Source organism: Podarcis muralis, chromosome 8, assembly GCF_964188315.1.
Source record: "Podarcis muralis chromosome 8, rPodMur119.hap1.1, whole genome shotgun sequence".
Lineage (NCBI taxonomy): Eukaryota > Metazoa > Chordata > Lepidosauria > Squamata > Lacertidae > Podarcis > Podarcis muralis.
Genome location: NC_135662.1, coordinates 63,643,866 through 63,667,572, shown reverse-complemented (window position 1 = coordinate 63,667,572; position 23,707 = coordinate 63,643,866). Strand labels below are relative to the sequence as shown.

Here is a 23,707-nt window from a genome sequence, read left to right as displayed (position 1 = left end):
GTCTGGGTCTGTGGATACTTTCATTGAGGCCTAGGCATGTGTGTCCATCCCCCTCCCCCGGTCCACTTCAGTTTCTGCCAAAATCTGCAACCAGCTGTCATCTGGTAAATGCAGCTACTTGTAGAGGAAAATAAAGTTAATTCTTTTGAACCAGCAGCTTCTCTATTGTGAAGGCTCAGGCTGGCAGCATTTCTCAAGCTGCCACTTGGAGAGTACTTAACAGTGGCTCGTTGTGGCAGAGTTTTGACAAACAGCTGCAGCAGCAGAGTCCGTGTGTGATTTTTCTTAACACCCTGTTTTAGTGCTGGCACCAAGGGTCTCTTATGCCCCCGTGTAGGAGTAGGAAACTGTAGAAGAAGTGTACATAATAAAGCTTTAAGAACCTTTGAAGATATAAAGTACTGGGAGTTTAAGGCTGCAGGATTAGTTGGTGCTGCACTGGGCTTTAACCCCGACTTAGATCTAGGTATAAATGTCACAACTCTTTGAAATCACCATCTTCACCATCTTAGTCCATGTTGTGGATCTGAATATGCACTTGTCTAAAACAGAAAAATATGCTAAAATTAGTAATTTTAGTAATTAGTAATACATGTCCTGCAATCCTAACCAACCTGATTCTGGGAAGACACACTCCTGTCACGCCACTTTCATCATGGCCACAGGCAGAACCTGCAGGAGAATGTTTGAGCTCACGCCTTGCAAGTTTAGGCTTTCTGGTTTATGAAGAACCTAAGACCAATGTAGGCCTGAGCGCCTAGGCTGGGTCTTCTTAGGGTCAGGCTGCTTTGAAGTGCAGCTCAGTGTGTTTTTAGGGTGACATAGTTTGTTTTATTCTATTTCGCTACTGCAGGTGCTCTTTCTGAATTTGCCCCTTTCCTGAACTATAATTTGCTTCCAGATGGCGCCACTGTGTGGCAACCTCTGATAATTTACTGTTTTCTAATCGCTTCTGCAAAATGCTGTTCGCAAGCCTTTTTGCCACTTCCTGTGGCCTCTTTTTAGTGTTGGAGGCGCTATTTCTATTCTGCTAGTAGAGCTGTCCCTCTCCACTCTGGGAAATACAATGCTGTCGATCCCACTGCTTAGTGTCTATGGCCGAAATTGAGAAAACCTAATCCGCGACTGGACTTAACGCTCAGGGGACCCTTTACCTTTTAATCAGTACAGTGGTACCTCGGGTTACATACGCTTTAGGTTACATACGCTTCAGGTTACAGACTCCGCTAACCCAGAATAAGTACCTCGGGTTAAGAACTTTGCTTCAAGATGAGAACAGAAATCGTGCTCCGGTGGCAGCAGGAGGCCCCATTAGCTAAAGTGGTGCTTCAGGTTAAGAACAGTTTCAGGTTAAGAACGGACCTCCGGAACGAATTAGTTCTTAACCCGAGGTACCACTGTATTAGGGGAACTTCTGCATGTTTCTCCTCTGCATTTCTGCCTTACTGCTACAGTACAAAACAGTGGTTTGTTTTTTTTTTCTGATCCTGAACCCGCACAGGAGTATTTGCACAGTGAATAGGTGTCTTCTTTTTCGCCCTTTCTCTACAGCAGAGGTCACCAACTTTTTGGGTATGTGTGCACATATAAAAATGTGATGAGTGAACAACCACCAGCTGCTCTCCTTGTACAGTGGTACCTCAGGTTAAGAATTTAATTCGTTCTGTGCAACTTGCTGAAATGACTGGCAGAATCCGAGATTTAGGAGAATAAACAATTGAAGAGGATTGGAGGAAATTTAAAGATTATTTACAAAAATATTTTAAGTTATATGAATGTTAAGAGTTTGCATGATCCAGAAAATCTAGCTTCAGCAACAAGATTCGGAGATTTGGAAATTAAGTTTATAATTATGAAAGGACCAACGTTTAAAGTAACATGATCTTTATTCGAAGGTAAAGTAATTAGACAATGAGTTTTAAACATAAAGTATAACTATTGGAAAGTACAAAGGAATGCATGAAACAAGGTAATAATTTGCTGATATCTTTATTGTAAAGAATGCAGGGTGGGGGAGATGTGGGGAAGTCCAGTTGGTTTTGAGAAAAATATCTTGGAAAGTTGATTTTTTTTCTTTCCTCTGTTATTTTATTTTCCTTTCTTTTTCTGTCTTTTTTTTCTGTAATCTGTATCTGGAAAAACCAATAAAATATTGTTGGAAGAAAAAAAAAAGAATTTAATTCGTTCTGGAGGTCCGTTCTTAACCTGAAACTGTTCTTAACCTGAGGTACCACTTTAGCTAATGGGGCCTGCCGCCGCGCAATTTCTGTTCCCATCCATTCTGTTCCCATCCCTAACCCAAGGTACTATTTCTGGGTTAGCGGAGTCTGTAACCTGAAGCGTCTGTAACCTGAGGTACCACTGTACCCTGAATCAATTCCTCTCATCCCACAACCCTGGTATTAAAAGTTGTCTGGATACACACACTTCCAAGGGATCTGAGTCAGATCCAGCAGAATTAAAATGGATCCTCTTGAATTTGCATCATTTTACACAGCGTTTCCCCCCCCCCTCGCCCCTTACCACCTGCAGATTAACACTTGCAGTGGTAGACTACATAATAAAAATCGCAGATCCAGTGCTTGCTAACACCACAAAAACACGTGATTCAAAGCACAGATCCTCCTGATTTTCACATAGGCCAACAACAAAACTGCCAACAAATTACAGAAAGCACTCACGAGTACAGGTGATCTGTGATTTGATGGTGCTTTTTGGGGGGATTCGTAAGAATCCACGCTGCAGTGTTGGGAAGGATTGGTTTCTTTCCAGAAGCATGGCCTTGAAGAAAGGACATCTGGATCTTATGAAAACAATGGCATAGCATCTGTGCAATTATGGCAGGATGGGGGAGAAAAATCATCTGGAAAAGGTCTCAGCATTTAAGGGAATTAGATGGCAAGTGTCAGCAGATCAAAAGACCCAGCTGGCCAGTAGCTCATATGCAACAACGGCCAGAGGATGTATGTTGCAAAAGAGGCATTGCAAAATGAAGCAAGTCAGGCTTGCAAGTCAAACCAGCATTTGCGCCTCCAGCTTAAATATACTTGCACTATTGTTATGTACTCCAGTTTACCTTCTACAGATTTCAAGTGAAATGTGAGCCAGAAAGTCCCTTGAAGTCACCAGGAAGCCTTATACTTTTCCACATCTACACTACTTACTGTAGACCTGCCTCACAGGTCAATGTTTTCAGAATTACTGGGAAAATCTCCACAAATCTTTACAAATGCAAAAGCATCAAAATAAAAAAATGAAGTCTCTACTTTCCCCAGTGCTTGTCCAATGTTTATTAGAATTCATATGGAGCGGATTATTTCCAGGATTTGAGCAAATCATCATCATCACATACTACCATGGCAAATATAAAAGTGACGGATTCCAGAGGAATAGTGGTGTTAATTTCTAACAGAGGCGACAGACCTGTGGCTCATTAAAACCCAAAGTACCAAGAGATTGCTCCCCCAGCAATTAAATTCAATAGTTCCAAAGTACAGCAATGTTACAGAAAGGCTGTTTTTAAAACCAGCACTAACCATCAAAATTACAATTATTCTGTGGGTTCAACACTACCGTTGTGTAGTATTTTTCTCTCCAAATAAGCATGTCACCATTTGACCTGCAGTGTATATAGAAGCTTTTCCTATATATATTTGGCCGGCCTTTTGAGTGGTCTGGTTCAGGGGTTTGCATTATTTGATATCCAATGTCAAGCTCTTTGTTTACTAAGATTTACTGGAGTCTATGATTTCTATCACTGACAAGAACTTCAGAATCTACTTTTAATGTGTTCTGGGGCCATTTGCAGTAGATACAGCCTGATGTTGCAGAGAAGATGCTTACAGTGGTGGGTCCAGCCATGTGAGCCCTTCCCTTCCTGGCTGGTTAGAAAGTCAGCTGAAATGAGGTGACCAGTAAACACTTTTGTGTGAGGGTGTGGTGCCAGCCACACTTAAAAGAGGTAGTGGTGAGGCTGCTGCTTAAAAAGCCCACCTTGGACCCAATGGTGTGCCATCAGCCAGCCATCAAACACCCTTTGGGGGGGGGGGCGCAGGAAGGTGGTGGCAGAACAATTAGTAGAGTTCCTGGATGACACTGATTTTCTGCATCTTAGTTTAGGCCTGGTTGACCAGATGGATGGACCAGTAAACTGAATCCTTGGAAGATGTAGATTCTTGAGGCTAGGTGGTTCCCATGTTTGGAAGACAGGCTAGTTGCTTGTTCTGAATGGGGCACACCCTCTAAGACTTAGAGGAGGGGGAGTACTCCTGGATATACCAGTCAGTGGAGGATCAAATGGTCTCTGTTACTAGGAGTGCCTTTTACCAGCTTTGTCTGGTACTCCAGCTATGGTGGCATCTGGATTGGGGTCATTTGGCAACTACAGTTCGTGCCCTGGTTAACCTCAAGCCTGGATGGCTGCTCTACATTCTGCGTGGGACTGCCCTTGGGCTTGGACCAGAACACAGTGGTGAGACAGCTAAAAGGGCATGCAACAGCTCTGCTAAAACATCAGCACTGACTGCCCATTATACTAGGTCAAGGTTCTTGAGCTGATATACAAAGCCCTGAACCTGAGCCCAAGTTGCTTCAAGCGCCACCTGAGCCTTTCTATCGGGTCATCGAAATTATCCAGGAGTGCTGTAAGTTGTCTCCCGTGCCACAGATGCCCAACTGGCCTCAACTAGAAGCCAGGTAATTAGTGTCAATGATCCCATGCTGTGGAAAACTCTTCCAACAGAGATTTGGCAGACATCCTCGCTTCTGACTTTCAGTTGTCTCTTGAAGACTTTTTCATGGCAATAGACCTATGCAGCTGTTTAAACTTTTATTTTTAATTAGCCAGTCACCACGCTACCCAGATATGATGATATAGGGGTATAAAAAACTATCCCAAAAGCTCATTATATATAAATGGTCTTTTGAACAGTATTGCTCCTCTCCCCCTGCCGTTTACATATATTACCAGCTGAGACGTTAGCTTCACATGCAATTATGAATTGTAATACTTTCAGCTTCAGCGTCGCTGCAAAAACTTAAGCATTTACTGTGACTTACAACATAACTGGCACAGTAACACAGCATTCTAATTATATACCAATGCTTTATTGGAAAAACTTAACTGAACAGGGCATGCTTTTCAGTTGCAGCAGAATTCAGGTTATCAGATATCCAAACTAATGAGAGCACAGTCTGCACTTCTGGCAAGAAATCCCACCAACCTGGCATTATAAATTACCTTAGGATGATACTAGCAAGAGCTAGAAGACAATTTAACACAGAATATCATAGCTTAGTAAATGACAGGGAAGGTGGATCTACCTCATCAAACCAAGTTTTACAATGCCATTGACATCAAGATTGCTGTAAACAATGTATTCTACTTCAGTGCAGCACACATTAGTAAATGGCTAATTTGTGTCAACAGAAGTGGAATTTCAATGATCAGTACACCTGGAAATTTGGTTACATTGATGAAGACCACTGTCCCCTCATGCCAGGTTTGGCAACAGTATCTTGAGAAGTGACCAAACCTGTTCTTAAAAAGTGACGCTGAAGTTGTGTTTCGATCCACAACCTTGATATAAGAGGGAAGAACTCAGAATTCAAATTGTGATGAAGTCTGATGCTCCCACCTCAGGAACCTTCATGCCAAGTTTGCCAACAATATCTCAAGAGGTAGCAGAACTGATGCCAAAAGATGTGTGAAAGTGACATCTTGATTCAAAATGGCAGCTACCATCCAAATCTTGACTGCCACCCCCTTATGCAAAATTTAGCGAGGATATATTGAGAGCAGCCAAACCTATAGAGAACAGATGGCACAGACAAATCACTCCCCCCAACTAGATTTTGATGTGAATTATTTGTGAAATAGGATTTTTTCATTTCTTCCCTCTACTCTCCAAAAGTAGAGATTGACACTTTTTGTCAGTTATTAACAAAAATACATTACTAGTAATGGAGCAAATCCTGAGTTTCAGAACCTCATTTTTAACAGCCGACAAAAAGCCTCAGCGCCTAGGGCTTGCCGATCGAAAGGTTGGTGGTTCAAATTCCCGCGGCGGGGTGCGCTCCCGTTGCTCGGTCCCAGCGCCTGCCAACCTAGCAGTTCGAAAGCACCCCCGGGTGCAAGTAGATAAATAGGGACCGCTTTCTAGCGGGAAGGTAAACGGCGTTTCCGTGTGCGGCTCTGGCTCACCAGAGCAGCGATGTCACGCTGGCCACGTGACCCGGAAGTGTCTTCGGACAGCGCTGGCCGCCGGCCTCTTGAGTGAGATGGGCGCACAACCCCAGAGTCTGGCAAGACTGGCCCGTACGGGCAGGGGTACATTTACCTTTTACCTTTAACGTTCCAGGAATCTTACAACTTTGCACATGTTCCTAGTACTCTAAGGCAAGAGGAGTTGCCATCTTCTTCAGAAGGAACCCAATCCCTTGGTATGTGATGTTTCACAATACAGCTATTATATACAAAGATTCTATGATAGGAGTATAGATGTGGTTTCTGCCCTGAGGGTATTAAAATACTGTGGCTGAACGTAGCTTTTTGCTGGTTCAGCATCTTTCTTTCTTTCTTTCTTTCTTTCTTTCTTTCTTTCTTTCTTTCTTAAAAGGAGTAACAGAACAAAATAGGTTAGACTTCATTTTCACTTTGGCAAAAGTATTTTTAATAATGCACTTTTTGACATTCCTGCAAGCTGCAAGGTACTTCAGCTCAACTTCCCTCAGAATGTTGTTTTTATTCTCTTAAACTTTGTGGAGTCTTTCCTCAAAACAGTAGATGAAGTAAACCTGTGTCTGCATGTATTACTTCTGAGTGCAATGAAGGCTGAGTGTTTTCTTCTTCACCCCTCAAAATCTCTATAAATAGAAAGCAAGCACATCAAGGAAAAAGGCTCTGTTACATTCTTCCCAACTTGTTTTTCTATGTGCAGATCTCTTTCTTTCTTTTTTTTAAAAAGCAGCATCCAAAATCAATGGGGGAAACAAAATTGAGGTAAATACTCAAGCTACAATAAAGTTAGTTTGAAATAATTGTCATTTGTGCTTTATATTAAGTCCATACAAGTTTAGGCCTCATCCACAATTCTGAGTCACCATACTATTAACAGGAATTGTGCTGTTCACACATTTATTTGATTTGCCTTGCAGTGGGGCGATTGTGCTTTAAAAAGTTAATACGGAAAAAAGTTACCAGCTTTTTTGTGTGACATGCGGCTCATTCACTGAATGGGCTCATTCACTGAATGGATGGAAGACAACAGAAGTAGTTCTGAGCAACTTCAGCAAGACTCATTTGGACAGAATGTCAAACTGACTTTCAGAGTTCTGAACAACATTCCCACTTGCAGTAGCAGGGTAATGTACAAAACCAGAATAAAGCTTCCTAGGATTCCAATCTCTTGGGTAGGAAGGAAAACATGAAGTCAAATACTATAGGCAATTAGAGTGTAATCAACAACAATAGAGTAAAATACCTGTCATAAGGCCCAAGTTAGAATGCAAAGGTGACGTGTATAGCTATTAATCCAGTCACAGATTCCTCTCTTCCCCCCATCCCAATGTTGAGAGATTAAACACATCCTTAACTCTGTCAACCTCCGTTACCTGTTTGCTGAATGTGACAAGCATGAATAATCCAAATTAGAAGATTGCCAATTGATGTTTTCAATGTTTAATAAAACTTTGTAACAGGATATTTGAGCCACATGTATTTTTTTTGGGGGGGGGAATACCATATTAATTACTAATGCATAATAATTAAAATATAATGGTTTCCCATTTAAAGCTCCATTTAATAAGCTGAAAGGAGCAAAATGATACTGCCAAATGTAAACACTATTTAAAAGTTATCCCTTCCATGTCTACTATTTCAGTGAAGGGGAACCCTAAATGTAAATGGCAGCACATGACTTTACCTTTTTTTTTAATATAAAAAACAACTTTAAACTTAAGCAGTAAGGTGACGTGCAAGTATTCCAAGGACTTTGGCTTAGATATGCATCACAGGTGATCAAGCTATAATTATTTTCTGATGCAAGGCGGAAAGACAACTGAAAATGACAGTTGAATTTCATGTACGAATGAGCCCTTTGAAGGTATACAGAAGGTATACAGAAGATTTGTTTCCAATCTTCTAGTCCACTTTCAGCTGCTGCATTTCAGGCTACCACAGGATGTACATTATTAACAATTGCAAGTTAAGCCAAAGAGATCAACATGACTTTAAATTATGAAATTAGCATACTTTTAGTTTCTCATCAAGTCAAGCTTACTGAGGTTAATAATGGAATTGATCCTAGTTGGGGGGTTCCCTTCTGAGCAAAATGCAGAGCTGAATTTATCGCTAGTCATTTCTTTAAACAGGTAAGATACCAATAAGAGTTCAAAAAGGGAAAAAGGCACAAGACTAAAAAAAACCAAACTTAATTTATGTTTTTACTGTCATTTTAGAACTTATTCTTTTGTATACAATCAAATATGGGAACAGAAGAGCACAATTCCACTGTACAGGTTGTAAGTTGTTGCCCAAAGACATGTTCATGAAAGTCAAACCTTGTATCCAGCTTTATCTAAGAAATTCAATGCATTTTTCTATCCATGATTGGGTTTCAAATGGTGGAAGAGTCCCATCAATTATAATGGCCTGGTCTGCATGACACGCCAAGCCAAATTATAGCTTAATGGGACTGGAGGAACATGCAGGCTCCTGGAGAGGAGCTTACAGGCTCTTTGCTCCTCCTGCATCTTTTTCACTCACATATTGCGCTCAACTAGGCTTAGCTTATTGTCTGAACCAAGCCTTGTGGGTAAGCTTTCTTCCTGCCAAGGCAAACTATGGCCAAGAACATACCTGCCTGTGGGGTGGGTGGGTGCTACAAGTTACTTTCTAGGAGCCTGCCTGTTCCACTGCTCCTAGTAAGCTGTATTTTGACTTAAGAGTGTCATGCAATCCAGGCCAATGGTGAGGACCAATTTGCAACCATTTGAACTAGGCATTCTAAAGTTACCCAACTTGCTATATTCACCAGATCTGCTGACCAAGTCAAACTACTAACAATTTATACAGATGTACAGTTATATCGCAATCAAAAAAAGGGGGTGATGAATGCCAAAGTGAGCACACAATTCATATTTCACAAGTGCAGCTGCTGTAGAAATCCCTTATTTGACACACATGTAAGAACATTTGGGATCTCAGACTCAGTGTGCGCTTTATGTCAAACAGCAGCAGCAATATTGTAAAAAAACAAACACTATACTGCTAAAAGCAGTTACACCGGCTTGTGCCTTTAGAATACTAGCTACACAAAAATGCGACTCAGTGCTTCATGAGAGGTTCCAACATGCGTACCAAAAAGGAGCTGCATACATGTAGCAAAGAATATGATAGATGACTCTGAGTAACAGATAGGAAAATGCATAAAGACCTTCTTTTATGACAGGATACAATCAGAACAGGGTAGGAAATGACACATTTGCATTTCTGACGTCAGAAACAAAAGGTGTGCAGATGACAGATCAGCATAATGAAGAGACTCTAAAGGCACATTTCAGATAGCACAATGATTCTTAATTGTTTCTTTAAAAGGAATGAGAAGTGCATTGTTAGCAGTGTTCTCTGAACACAGCCAAATGCTTATAGTCCAAATGTTTTTCATAGTATTCTCCTCAGTCGATATGGCTTCTCAGCACAACTCCCAATTCAAGCAAAAACAAAAGGGAGGGGGTTGGATGGCTGGGTTAATAAAGGCTGACTGTACTAACAGTATTTACTCATCAGATCCTACTGATCTCTTCTGCGCCCTCTTCCGGGGCAGCCGTCTTGGGGAAGCTTTGTCTGAAGGAAAAGAAGAAGAAGAAAGGTTACTCAATGGGATAAGTTAAATGAAATATTTTGGGGGCGAGGGGGAGAAAATTATTTTCTAATTTATTCCCTCAAAGAACGATCATGCAAAAGGCAGATCTGAGAAGCATCTTATATACGTTCTTCAGTTATGGACATGCAACTAGTAGCCTATTAGCGAGATGTTCCTAAAACAATGCAGGATCAAAGCATTCAATCTCAGCTCTGTGATGACAATGGGTGGCTTGAGCAAGATTATTTTGCTCTATTTCAGTTTCTAAATATAGAACAGGTGTGTATCTGTTCTAAGGATGAAGGAAACATCATGCCCTACTTCCCTCTATGCTCAAGGACAGCCAAATCAAAAACTAATCTTTACATTCACAAGCTCAAGTTTCAGTATCTGTAGAATTCTAAATCATACAAAGTAGAAAGAATGCTAAGTATTCAGGCAGCAAATCCCCCCCAAAGGTAACAATATCAGTGTCTTATGGGCAAACAAAAAGAGAACTATGGCACCTTACACTAACATTTTAGCAAAAGCCACAATAAGTAATAAGCCACAATAAACGTGTTAATCTTCAATATTTAATTAGTATTCAGTTTTCTAGATGGTTTACAAGTAATTGGCTGATTAGTTGTGGTGACTGAATTTTGTACACTGATTCAAACCACCTTTTGGTCTTGATTGCATACAGACAACCTTAACGAGGCAAAGCAGAAGTGAATGAATGTAATTGTGGGGTTCCAACTCTAGACCTAGAAACCTTACATCTTTTCTCAGCTCCCTGGCCATCCTCTAAACCTCCCTTGCTTCTCTAATGACTTCCTACCTATTCACACAGCCCCTTCTACGTATACAACCTTTGTTTTGCCTGAGTCCTACTTTCCCCTGGGCTCATTTCTTGAACTCGATGTCTCCACCATCTATTGTTTTCTCACATTCCTGTTTTTCGGGCCTCTGCCCACTTTGCAACATTTCCTCTAGCTAGTTTCTTGTTGAGCCTCCCTCTGCCCCCTTCCCTCACCTCCATAGCAGGCAGCCCTTCTGCACTTTAAGTGGTATAATGTTTCTTTTTTTATAAAAAAGATCCCCTTCTCCATCTAGCTATCTTGGCTCAGCTCCCTGTCACCTTTATCCTTTAAGCCTCATTCTCCAGACATTTTGGTTCTGCTTCTCAGTCAGCTCCCTACTCTGCAATCTTTCTTCAGCATCCTTCTTTCTCAGCAATCCGTCACCTATCTTCCCAGAATATAGCCTGTCCCTGTGTGGCCTTTTATTTCCCATGCACACTTGCAACTTCCTTGGCACTCACACAGGTTGGCCTAACTTTTTAGCTCCTACAGCAGCTGGATATTGCACTCCACCACATCAACTCAGTCAATGTCAGAGGCTTCACTGCCACAAACACAGTACAATATATATTAGTAACTATTTGCCGCTTTATCAGTTAAAGCACCATGATCATGAAGTCCAAGCAAGCAGCAATCTTAATGCATTTTAAAAGCCCTCTAATGTGTTAATACTTATTTTCCTATGCAAAGTGCTGTTTAGCATCAATAGTTAGTATTCTATGCTATGGAACAAGTGATGTGACAATTAAACTTTTCTATCACGTGTTCTGAAAATTGTCGGTGGTCTATTTTGTTTCTGGCAATCTGAAGAATGTAGCCACGGTTTCCTTTGGGAAATCAGGCATGTGAATAATAATAATAATAAAAAATTTTATTTATATCCCACCCTCCCCAGCCGAAGCCGGGCTCAGGGCGGCTAACAACAATAAAACAGTACAAAAGTACAGCATAAACAACATTCTAAAATCATTCATTATAAAATTAATTAAGTAGATGACATCCCAGTAAGTGCAGATACCACTGAGTTCTGGTGACTGAACCATGTTAACAGTGTAACTAAGTTAGTATCTGAACATCAGCTCCCCCAAGATATGCAACAGTAAATGTACCAAGTGGGATTAACTCCAGACTTCTGTTGCATCTTTCAGATACTGGTGAAATCCTACAAACCTTATTACTTTAACACCGCATGCAATTATGTGAAGTGTACCAACTAAGCAGAAATGGGTTCAATGTATAAGAACCTAATTAGTGCACAATATACATTTCAGAAGCCTCAACCCAATAAAGTGTCTCACCTCTTCTACTTTGCACTGAAGCCACAGGAAAAGCAAAACAGAAGAGACAGTAAAGATATTAGAAAAGTCCACAAGCATTTAAAAGATCTAAGAACATATTTGGACTAATTTTTGAAATCAGAAGTCACCCAAACATACAGCTAAAGCTCCACAGCTCCCAACCCAACAAAAAACCCTGTACACTAGTCACAGAATTACAGTTTTGTCCTCACCTAATGCTGTACAGATTCAGCAAGCATGCTTTTAACCAGTATAAGAAACAGTCAGTGATTTCACTATTGACTTCACCACTGATTTCAATATTATTGAATACTATTATCTTCTTCAAATTCATATGCATTCTCAATTTTTGGTTAGAGTCTCATTGAAGTTTATAAAACAATCTAACAGTAAAGGAATAATTCTTTCTGGAAATAATTTCAAGTGAATCTGGCAGAGTAAAAAAAGGAACATTTAGAACAATCCCTTTTCTAGACAGTTAGAGGCAGGCATATTCAACACTGCAGTTAACATTGTTCCTCCAGATGTTGCAGACTACAACTCCCATATTTCTGACCACTGACATTCTGACTAGTGCTGATGGGAGTTGGAATCCAAACATCTGGAAAATGTTGGTTATCCTTTTATAAGAAATTCATTAATGGACTAACAACCTATGGTAATATGTATACTTACTTATCTGGTTTAAAGTTTCTTGAGGAATCCAACTCATGTCAACATCATTCTGATTCGATGTCCCCATCTCTACTTTTTGAGCTGGTCTTTTCCTCTGGAAACATTAAGCACGAGATATAATAAGGGAAAGAACTCCACTGAACTCCACTTAAGCCATTCAACTTGTAGCATGTTTTTGTGATCACAACAGCAGTTAACTTCAAACCCAAAGCTGCTGGCTTTACATTCTAGCAGCAGTTCTAATACATGGTGGCAGGAGCATCATTAATTTCTTAAAACAGTGTGCATATTTTACAAACATTTAAAGGTAAAAATCCTAATTTGTGATAAATTTCAACATAACACAGATAATTTCAACTTAATTGATTGAATCAGTATTAGGGTGAGCCATAATCTATGAACCATTTTTGAAGTTATATTCCTGTATTCGTGGCAAATATAGTTGGTTAAACTAAGCCAGTATGAAAAACGCATGTTGGGAGGATCAAATATAGGCCTGACATGTGGAACTCTTGCAAGACGTCAAGCGTTACATGCTGCACTTGTATCTGATCTTTATGATGAAATGAAAAATGGCATTTTAGCCACTTTTCACTCTCAACTGTGGCTAAGATTTGCAAATGTAGTCTTCTATTACAGCAACTCAACATCTGAGCACATTTTACAACATTCTGTTTATAAGGAAGTGTGTGCAGATGCAATCCAGTTACCTCCCAGGTGCAAAGAGAATACCACTGCATGAAAAAAATCATTTAAACAAACAGGAATTGGCCTACGGTCTCTAAAGCAAATATTAGCTACACTTCTACTGCATGGTAGCTTGATCTTTGTGTAAAATTGCCTTGGATTAAGGCTTGCCTCAAGAAAAGCAATGTTCTAATATATGACATGATCTTTCCTTCCAGGTAGCCTATAGCAGTGTGTACAGGTTTCAGTCACCAGCCCATCCACATATTAAAGAGAGCCAGTTAGTTTAACACAGTGTCTTGAGACCACCGTCTGGGTCCAGAGTAGTATCTATAACCGGAAATATGACCTGCAGAGTTTCTTACCTTCCTAGATTCCAACAGCTGGTGTAGACCAACAATGACAAGCAGGCTAAGTCCACCAAGGAACATATACATAAAAATCCTTGTTTAGAAAAAGAAAAAGAGAGGTCCAGTAAGCTTTCATTTCTTTAAATAGAAGAAAACTAAACAAATCATCCCTGAATACCTTTACCAGATTAAGTAGACAGTTGCTGTCCTAAAAATGAACACGCTCATATGCCCATCCCAACATCAACCCCAACTATACTTTGTAGAACACCTTATGAAGGACTCATCTCTTGATAGGAGATTAGCCAACCAAGGGACACCAGTTTCAACTCAGTAACTTTGGTGGGACAGCTAAGTGCTCAATCTAGATAAATTCTCCCCACCCAAAGCCAAGGTGACAAAAAGAAATTAAGAATGATCCAAATTACTGCTAAATCTTAAATCCTGCAAATAAAACATGTACCTAATGGAGCTATGTGTGGGAAACAAAAAAAAATCCTTGTCTTTCATAGCACTGCAAAGCACCTATGAGTTACTACTCTAAAATCAACAAAGGAGATTATATAGACCTGCCTCGGTGTTGAGATGCCTTGCTGGTTACAGCATGGTGATGATAATGCCAAGGTTGCATGTTCAATCCCTGAGCGGACAGCTGCATATTCCTGCATTGCAGATGGTTCAACTATATGATCCTCAGGGACCCCTCCAACTCTATGATTCTATTAGAAGTTAGTGGGACAGTGGTGCTTGAAAGGGCATTTTCTCTGGTGGCTCCTCTGAGGTATGCTCACCCTCATTACTATACATGTTTTGTTTTTAGGTCAAAACACATCTTCCAAAGGCCCTTGGGGGTGGAAGATGCTACACAGTTTAATTGAAGATTAACAGTAGATAACCTGCTCTAGGACTGCATGATGAAGGGGGGCAATAAAAGCCTATGAAAGAATTCATAAATAAATAAATAAATAAATAAATAAATAGGTTATTTAAATTAAGTCTTACGTTTCACCATCTAATCCATCTTCCTTTTCAATAATGGTAACAGTCTGGTTGAAAACAGCATCTTGAAAGAAGTTTCCCTAAAATGAAAAATACAGTAACATTAAAGGCTGCCCAAGATAACAGATTCAAGCCAGTATGTGGCAGCAATGTTAAGACAGTGGAACCTTGGTTCTTGAATGGCTTAGTTGACAAACAAATCTGCTCCAAAACGCTGAAAATCCATAAATAACTGTTCTGGTTTTCAAACGTTTTTCAGAAGCCGAATGTCCGATGTGGCTGTCAGCTATTGTTTCCGGGGTGTCTGCACCAATCGGAAGCCACACCTTGGTTTTCAAACATTTTGGGAGTCGAACACACCTCCAGAACGGATTAAGTTCGAGAACCAAGGTTCCACTGTATATACCTCCAGGGATGAACTGCTCCTCAGCGCTTCGTTCTTGTCTATAATTTCCATTCACATTGCAAATCACAATAAACAAAAAGCTAGCTTACAGGACTCAGTGTCTTGTAGGCCTCAGGTTGTCAACACACATTTTCAAAGCTTTACTAGCAGAAAATGTCCACAACAAAGGGTTGAAAAGTGACCACTCAAAGTGGAGTTGGTCTAGAACTTTTGAAAAGGACAAATAAAGTTACATTTGGAGATTGATGAAGCTTTTTTTACCTGGGATTGGGAAGGTGAGGGGAGAGAGAGGAGGAGGCAAAATCATAACGATAGCTTATGTTGACCAAAACAACAAGAACAAAAAAGACCTACTCAGATTCAGAAAGTGTCAGAACAGTCAGATATTGAGGAGTGTATAATGTTGTTGTGAAGAGTTACAAAAAGTAAAGGCAGTATTTTAAAAAGCAAGACTGCACCAGTTCAAATCAGGCTCCAAGACATGAACTCTAATGTCCCCTTCCAAAACCACTCATCACAAACCTTAGACTATCATATTGGAATACTATCAAGGATTTGGCTATACCACAACTTGCAGAATAGATACCCAAGCCTAAGCCAGATAAAAATGGCACACTTGGATAAACATCACTCAATACTCCTGGATAACATCAGCAAATGCCTAGTTTAACACTAAGGAAACTTTGCCAAGCTTCCAGGCTGTCACTCACATTTTGGTCTTTGTAGTTCAGATTGATAACCAGTCCAAAGGGGCGACCACCCATAGGCTCTGCAGGAATGAAGGAGTATTCAAATGTGGCCTGTCTCTGTGGTGGAACAACCGTGTTCAGAGGAAGAGCAGTGAAATTCTGAATGAAAAACTGGTAATCTTGAGGGTACCGGAACGAAGCATCTAGAGACTCCACAATGAAGTCTTCTGTACCCTTGTTAGTAAAGCCAACTAAAAACTTTACAATGTTGTTTGCTGGAAAATCTAGGAGGAAATTAGAAAACTGGTTAAGCTGAAATTGTGTGCACAACTCAAAACTTGCATAATGTTGCACTATAATTAGACTAAACTGATAAAAGTGTGCTGGTCTGAGGTAAAAAGGAGGCCATTTTTTACCTTCTCCTTTCACAAACAAGATGGTTGTATCAGCGCTAGGGGATGCTTTCGGTTCTCCCGATAGATCTTCTTCCTCTTTCTCTTCTGTCTAATACAAGAGAATGTTTTTGAAAAGCCTATGACGAACAGTGAAGCAATGAATATCTGAAGTAAGACCACTATTGCAAAATCCCACATTAAAGCATTTCCAGGCAAAAACATTAATGTTGCAATAAATATTTGGAATTTCTTGAAAACAATTATTAAGAGCACAATCCTTTGTGTGTCTGTTTGGAAGCAAGTCCCATAAGAAAGCAGAAGCCCCATGTGCTGCCTCTGTCTAACAGGGCTCCTTTGGAAAGATGCTTGCTTGCAAGCTGGATTCATGTTTCTTTCTGTTTAGTTGAGAGAAGCAGAAAGAAGTGCAACCACTGAATGCAACATGACTGCTTAGACCTGGTTTCTCCATCTTTGTCCATGACAATTATGTATTTTTTCATGTTGTGAGCTGCCTTGAGTATGGTGTGAAATATGGAAGTGCGACATACAAATAAAATTATGTATGCATGTATTATGTACTCCAGGAATGGAGAGGGAAAAGGGTGGGGAAGGTGAACAAATCAGAGGTGAGCAACTTACCTTTTGTAAATAGAGTAGGTATCAGAAAGCTAATGTTCATATTATCATGTAACAAGAGGAGGCCAATAGACAACCTTACAAAACAGCTACCAAAACACCAAAATAGGTACTTGTACACCAAACCACAACTAAGAACAGCCAGCTTCATGAAAAGCAGAAGCGGTCAAATGTACAAAGTATAGAAAAGCTTAGAGTTACTAAGTAAATTATCAAATACACTTTTGATAATTGTGTCTAGGAAGTGATATTATACATAATCAAAATCAGCCTTCTGCTGTTGTAATATTTACTAGGATTAATGGCAATACAGCCATCAGTAAGATTTGCATACCACTTGGTGGCAAACTGTGGCCATCAAGCATTGTACTTCCCTTTGGGCTTTTGATATACAAGAGGGAACCGTTCTGGAGGAGGGAGACCTGTTGTGGCAGGCTTAGGAAAGAGAACACCATAAGCCTAATGCAGATATTTCAAAGTGTGACTCTTCCCTCCACAACTGACCATGTGGTCATTCTAACCACTCAAAAGATATTCCCTCTCCCCAATATACTGCTGCATTTCTATCCCTGCTGCACATTTTTTTGACCAGCAGTACAGCTCCTTGGGTTTAGCAAAGGTCTATTTTTACTATATCCTACTTACAGTGGGAGCAACTCAAGCATTATGATTTGTGGATGTTCACTATGGCAATTAACAGGGCTAGCCCAATGTCTCAGCATGGCAGCCTAAGGACAGCTTGGAGGAACAGCAGAACTGGCCTCCAAGGAGCATGCCACATGCCCCCCTCTTCCCAGCCTCCTTTTCATCCCACCCACTGTGAGTGGGCTATGGCAGGTATGCAGATGAGGAGAGGGAGGAGTGGCATTTTATGCTTTACCTCAAGAGCAAAACATCCTGGGCAGACTCTGACAATTGAGTACTCTTGATAACAGGTTATCTGCTGTAAAAATAGTAATAATGGACAACATAAGCTTGTGAAACAGAAACAAACACTTGTAGATGTACCAATTCTGTGGGTTCATCTTCTTCAACTTCAGCTTCATCATCTTCATCTTCAACGACTGTATCTTCCATAGCTTCTTCATCTTCTGTGGCATCTTGAGCAGCCACCAGCAAACTAGAACCTAAAGACAAGGTAAATGAAAAATTATTTTAAATGTAGGCAAAGTTATTCTCGTGTTTAACTTTGCTTTTGAAAGCTTTCATTACACTTACTAAGTTATCAGTTTAGATAAGTTGTGTGTTGCATTCATGTCTCTAGTGAAAAGCATCACTAGAAGTTCAGTGTAAGAAGATACAGAGTTTACTTTGATATTTATAAAGCAGTTGTCAACATTAATTTTATATACCACCTAATATTGCACTAGGCACCATACAGATTAGAAACATAAAGGCCAATGACACTGGCTTAAATCCTACCAAAATAAATTATAGAAGGGACAGAAATAATTAAAATAAAGATTTCCTCACAAAGGTCTTTTTTAAAAAAAAAAACTATTATTGCAAACACACAGAAGTCATCCCACAACTAACACCCCGAACAGAACTTTAAAATATGGGCATGTTAGTCCAGCTAAAAAGTAGCAAGTATCCACTTGGCAAGGAAAAGGACCTCTAGTGAGCAGCTTAGGAGCATGCAGAATATTTTCTACCCCACAGTGGGGTATATCTTGGCAGAAGCTACAACTGAAGTTGCACTATGGCAAGCTAGCAACTTTGATTTATTAAGGTTAAGTACTCTGGAATGTGGAGGTATGCTAGTTTGTATCAGCCCACACCAAGTTACACAATCACAGCACATAAAGAGCTATTTGCTAAAATAGAGCATGACAATGCATGAAAGAGCTTGAAATAAAGGATTTTAGGACACCTCCTCCAAATGTATGGCAAAAGCAACCCCTCTTTTTTTGGTCACGGGGGAGACTCCAAATAAAATTTCCCTTCCTTTCAGAATGTTACAAAAGGAAAGGTCTTAGTGCCATCAAGCAACCACAGCTCAAAAGTTTCATTACAACTCAGTTCAAGTGACTTGAAGAGAGCTTAAGATCAACATACTGGTTTAATTTAGCTGTCTGTTGAGCAGAAGCGTTAAACTAAATCTCTTAAATTGTGATAGTAGACTTTTATAACTAGGATTTGATACAGATTCTTTAGTGATTTCCTTGAAATGTTCATTATGCTAAAAGCACTATGGCAGACCACACAAACTTTTCCAAGCAGTAGCATGCTTTCAAGATTTCATGATCTCTCCTATATATTTGAGAAAGAATGATGATGTGGCATTATAGTGGAGAGGAGGGAGTGTATTCAACATCTGTTATCGCAGCCAGGAACTAACTACCAAGAATTGAGAAGTGTAATTTTCCTGTTATCTTAAACTACTAATGCTGAAAGAGAGCTACCCTGAATTTATTTAAATATTTTGAATGGGGAACAAAAGTGGAAATGCACAGCAATTAATTTGTGGAACCAGCTCTCAATCAGAACACTTTGCTAAAAACACTAAGCACATGCTATTGCAACTGCATAAATTCTCTCCCATTCATCAAGGAATGCAGGTATTTGACTTTGTTCCAGAACGAAGAACACTAACTAGAGGTTCAAGAAAACTGAATTGGAGCCAAGAGAAGAGACATGCAAAATCTCCAGAAGAGCTACGTTATAACTGATTAGGTCACAAAACGAAAGAGAAAACACACATGTATCTATGATATTGTACAAGAAAAAATAGTAATACAAAATCACTGCAAATGAAATTAAAAGAGTGCTAGCTTTAATCTGAAACTAATAAGCCTATGCCAGTAAGCCCAAATGATATCTGTGTTGTTACTATGAGAAGGGTCATCCATAAAACTATAAGGATCTTTCCATTGAGGCAAATATAATTCAAAGTGTAAAGTGATGCACAATGAGACAACCCCCCACCCTTTCAAATGAACACTGGTGGGGTCTGAACTAGCCGTTACTAAGAAGGAAACATCTTGGGTCTGTGGTGGACAGCTCAAAGAAAATGCTGACCCAATGTATGACAGCTGTGGAAGGTACTTGGTATGTGAGGGACCGCTGGGGAAATAAATGAAAATAACTGGCAGCATTGTAATGTGGCATTATACATTACAGTGGTACCTCGGGTTACATACGCTTCAGGTTACAGACTCCGCTAACCCAGAAATATTACCTCGGGTTAAGAACTTTGCTTCAGGATGAGAACAGAAATTGTGCTCTGGCGGCAGCAGCAGGAGGCCCCATTAGCTAAAGTGGTGCTTCAGGTTAAGAACAGTTTCAGGTTAAGAACAGACCTCCGGAACGAATTAAGTACTTAACCCAAGGTACCACTGTATATGGGTGGAATCAATCCACCCCCTCCCACAGTTCTGATATGCAAGTTCATGCTGTTTTAAGGTGGATTCACCTTGTGGTTGGTGCATAAGGCATATATCAGAATACATATATATGCATAAGGCATATATAACACCCATCCTTTATGGTATCTGCATATGATACCAGCAATGTTTTATTTCATGTATGAGCTTTATAATTTATGTGATTTTGTTCCAGAATGTTTAACAATTCAAATACCCAATATTTCTGGATTTATGTTTTAAATGGAAATAATGCCAGTGGTCTGCCAGGAGTAGGCTTCGTGCTGGGAGGTTTGAAGAGACAAGTGTTACTGGCAAATACAGCATACCTTTTAAACACATAACCCTCACCTAGACGTCCAGCTGTGTTACCGCACCCTGTATAATTAACCTTGGAAAGCACGTGCAATATTTTCTGCGAAGTATACCTACCCCATAACCTTGATCACACCTGCATATCAATAATAGCCCTACATAAGATCACAAACTTGTATTCTACACTAGCTGCCCCTGTATTCCTTCATTTTGTACTCAACCACATGAGACTACAACCCCAACCACAAACATTGTTTCAAAAATCAAAAACAATCTACGTTTATACCATCTGGTTGAGTTAAGAATATGTTAATTAACTACCTAATTAAACATTAATTGAACTCATTTGCTGGTATGACACACAAAATCAAATCTATGCTGGTCTCAATTTATACTGATAAGCTTCTTAAGCTTCTTGAGCAAGGCCTTCCCAAAACTTACTTGACCTTGGCTTGTACTGCTGCAGAAACATCCAAGAAATTGCAAGTAATTTGTATGATAATGCAATTTAAATGCTTTTATTGGTTTTACTCAGCAAAAACATGAAGGTCTCAACCCTGACCGTGGACAACCACACTGATATGTTCTTAGTTGTCAAATGAATTCAGGAAAGTAATTTGATTCAATTCACACAGTTCAGCAGACCTCTACCAGTTCAGACACCCAACCTTTGAGATCAGTAATCTCCAAGCTCTCCACAATTTTATTAGCTGTAAAATCACTACTGAACAGAACCCAACAGGTTTGGGGAAAACTGTCTTCAGTTACAGACTTCCAAGGTTCCTTCAATCTGGCACAAGTTTCCTCTGGGCACGAGTTTGCTCTTTCTTTACCATTCAAAGCAAGGATCTCAAAGCTGCAGCTTGTACACTAGTGCAACAAGTTGATCACGAGAACCTGAAATGTTATGCTTCCGTGTGAGTTGCCTGCACTTCAACTCTCCCTCTCCTCTCTTTAAAGGGAACAAGAGAAACGGGTTTCCCGATAGCTGTCCATTTGGCAAAGGTTGCCAAAGCGTACCGAGCTTTTTGGCTCGCACGTCTCCAGGTGGGGTCAGAGGCCGAACCTGAACGCTGTGCTGAAATAAGAGGAACTATGTGTGATTTTCCTCTCTTTCTTCCCCTTCAGCAGCAGCCAGAAGGAATCACAGCTGCACCGAAGGAGACACATGAGCAACGTGAAGAGCTGCGCGCTCCATTCCCACCGAAGGTAGAGTTTGCAGGGGGGAAAGCGAAACTCCTCGCACAACCTCGGGCTGCTGACACGTGTCAGCTTTCGAGTCCCTCAAAAAGGAGGTTAACGAGAAACGTAGAAGTCAACGAAGCTACGACCTGCCAGACCATGTGGCTATCGGAGGTCTGGACTGACACGTCAGCCTAGCGAATAGGGGAGGGGGGAGAGAGAGCAGAGGAAAAGGAGCCCCCCGCCCCACTCAGAAGCCTCCGCCCCCGCCTTTCAGAATTCACCAGCCGAAACGGCACGCGCGAAGCCGCCTCACGCGCTGCTTCCATTTCAAAAAAGCACAGGAACGTTCCTCCCGCCCCCCACCCCCACGCCCGGCCCCTCAACCGCCGCCTCGCGTACGCGCGCGAGGCGGAGATAAAGCGGGGCTCCCCCCGCTCGTTCTCTGTCGGCCAGCCTCACCTGGGCCGCTGCGGGCGCCGCCCAGAAGCAAGGCGGCGGGGAAAGCCAGGAGCACGAGCAGCAGCAGTTGGGGAACGGACCTCCTCATGGTAGCGGGCCGACTAAACGCCCTCGGCGGCAGTTACTACTTTTTCCTGCCGCGACGCAATGGCGAAAGGAGCTCATCCGGCCCAGGTCCCGCCCACCGTAACCCCGCGGCGCCCTCACGTCACCGCCCTGTCACGCAAGGCCCGCGGAACTCCGCCCCTCTCCTGCCCCGCCCCCTCCCCACCGCCCAGCTTTGCACGGAGGACGTGGCTTCCCCTGGAAGGAGGAAGGAGGGGCACGTGACTGCAACTTGGCTGGTTTCAAGCGCGCATGCTCCGCGCGGCCAACAAGCTCCTTACGTTCCTTTTCCTCAAAACAAAAAAATTTCCTTCCAGTAGCACCTTAAAGACCAACTAAGTTAGTTCTTGGTATGAGCTTTCGTGTGCATGCACACTTCTTCAGATACACATTCCTTTTCCTCGTCAGGCTTGCTTGCCAGAGCGCAGGCGCGAAAAGTTTTTACCGCGTGGAGCGCCTCAACCACGGGCTCTCTGGAGCGCATGCGTGGAATCCTATCGCTCGCTACAGACGAGCGGAATCGTGCAGTACCTTTGAGTCTACATGCGGACGGTAGCGTGTCTCGTTGCGTGTCAGTACGAAAGGGATACAACCCTCAACCGGCGACCTTTTAAAGACACGGCCGTGGGAATGCCTCTTTCAAGATCCGCAATAATCAAAACCATTGTTCTTCCGCAACGTTTTGACACGCAATGCCCCTCATGACACAATGCATTGGATGTGTACACCCCAAAATAATACTTGAAGATTCCCTCCCACGCAAAAAAATTATAAAAAATCATGCTCCTTAGGGTTTCGTCGTGGCAACCACATTAACAATGGCCAGGGGTAGATTTTGGGATTGACTCATGGCCCCTGCTTGGTCCGATTGCAGTGGTACTTTTAATTAATTGATCACAGTCAGTTACAGGTTTCTTTGTCCGTTCTCCACTCCCACTGCTTCACTTGAGCATTCTTTTTAAAAAGAGAGACTTGTGGCCCCTGTCAGCATTTAAATTTCCCTGATGTGGAGGTGAGCAATGCACGTGGGACAAGCAGGAAAACAAGCTCCTTCCAGTGATGAGAGTCCGGGGAGTGAGATAATGGGGTTGCTCCAGTAGGTGCCTCCTTACCCCACAGAAGCTCCCATATGAGCGGAAATGAGATTCCCCCTTTCCCCCCTGTAAACCGAGTGGTTTATTGCACCCGGGAATGAGGAAAATATCCACTACTGCCATCACACAATCCTCTTCAGTATGACAGGACACAGAAGCATCTTCCTCTTACGAAGTGAGAATCACTTAAACAGGTTGTGGGGCTCAAAGGTGTGGTTTCGTTAACAGTGTCTTGTGCCAAAATGAAGTGCTGGGCCAGACAGACTATTATTATTATTATTATTATTATGGCAACAAAGTAAATGCATTACTTGTTTTTCTAACTAGGTATTACAGTATTTCTA

At 41.3% G+C, this 23,707-nt stretch overlaps 1 protein-coding gene across 2 annotated transcripts; it reads right to left on the bottom strand.

Annotated features, from left to right (window-relative positions):
* Nucleotides 1-8,424: 8,424 nt before the first annotated feature.
* On the bottom strand, nt 8,425-22,355 carry SSR1 (signal sequence receptor subunit 1). 2 transcript variants are annotated; one of them, XM_028737779.2, is made up of 9 exons: nt 22,165-22,355; nt 17,849-17,967; nt 16,226-16,313; nt 15,831-16,093; nt 14,718-14,794; nt 13,731-13,809; nt 12,679-12,772; nt 12,004-12,018; nt 8,425-9,844 (listed from the first exon to the last, which is right to left on the bottom strand). In XM_028737779.2, the coding sequence occupies exons 1-9, from the start codon at nt 22,250-22,252 to the stop codon at nt 9,777-9,779; spliced, it is 891 nt and encodes a 296-aa protein (XP_028593612.1). In that variant the 5' UTR covers nt 22,253-22,355; the 3' UTR covers nt 8,425-9,776. The 2 variants fall into 2 exon arrangements, with proteins under 2 accessions (XP_028593612.1, XP_028593613.1); XM_028737780.2 differs by lacking the exon at nt 12,004-12,018 and having other exon boundaries at nt 22,165-22,354.
* Between the last annotated feature and the right edge of the window lie 1,352 nt (nt 22,356-23,707).

Coding starts and splice junctions, on each gene's coding strand:
- SSR1 (XM_028737779.2), bottom strand. CDS start 22,252: ATGAGGAGGTCCGTTCCCCAACTGCTGCTGCTCGTGCTCCTGGCTTTC. Junction 16,314..17,848: donor AAGATGAACCCACAGAATTG/GTACATCTACAA, acceptor CTCTTGTATTAG/ACAGAAGAGAAAGAGGAAGA. Junction 13,810..14,717: donor GATGGATTAGATGGTGAAAC/GTAAGACTTAAT, acceptor TTTCTAAACAAG/GATTTTTATGTATATGTTCC.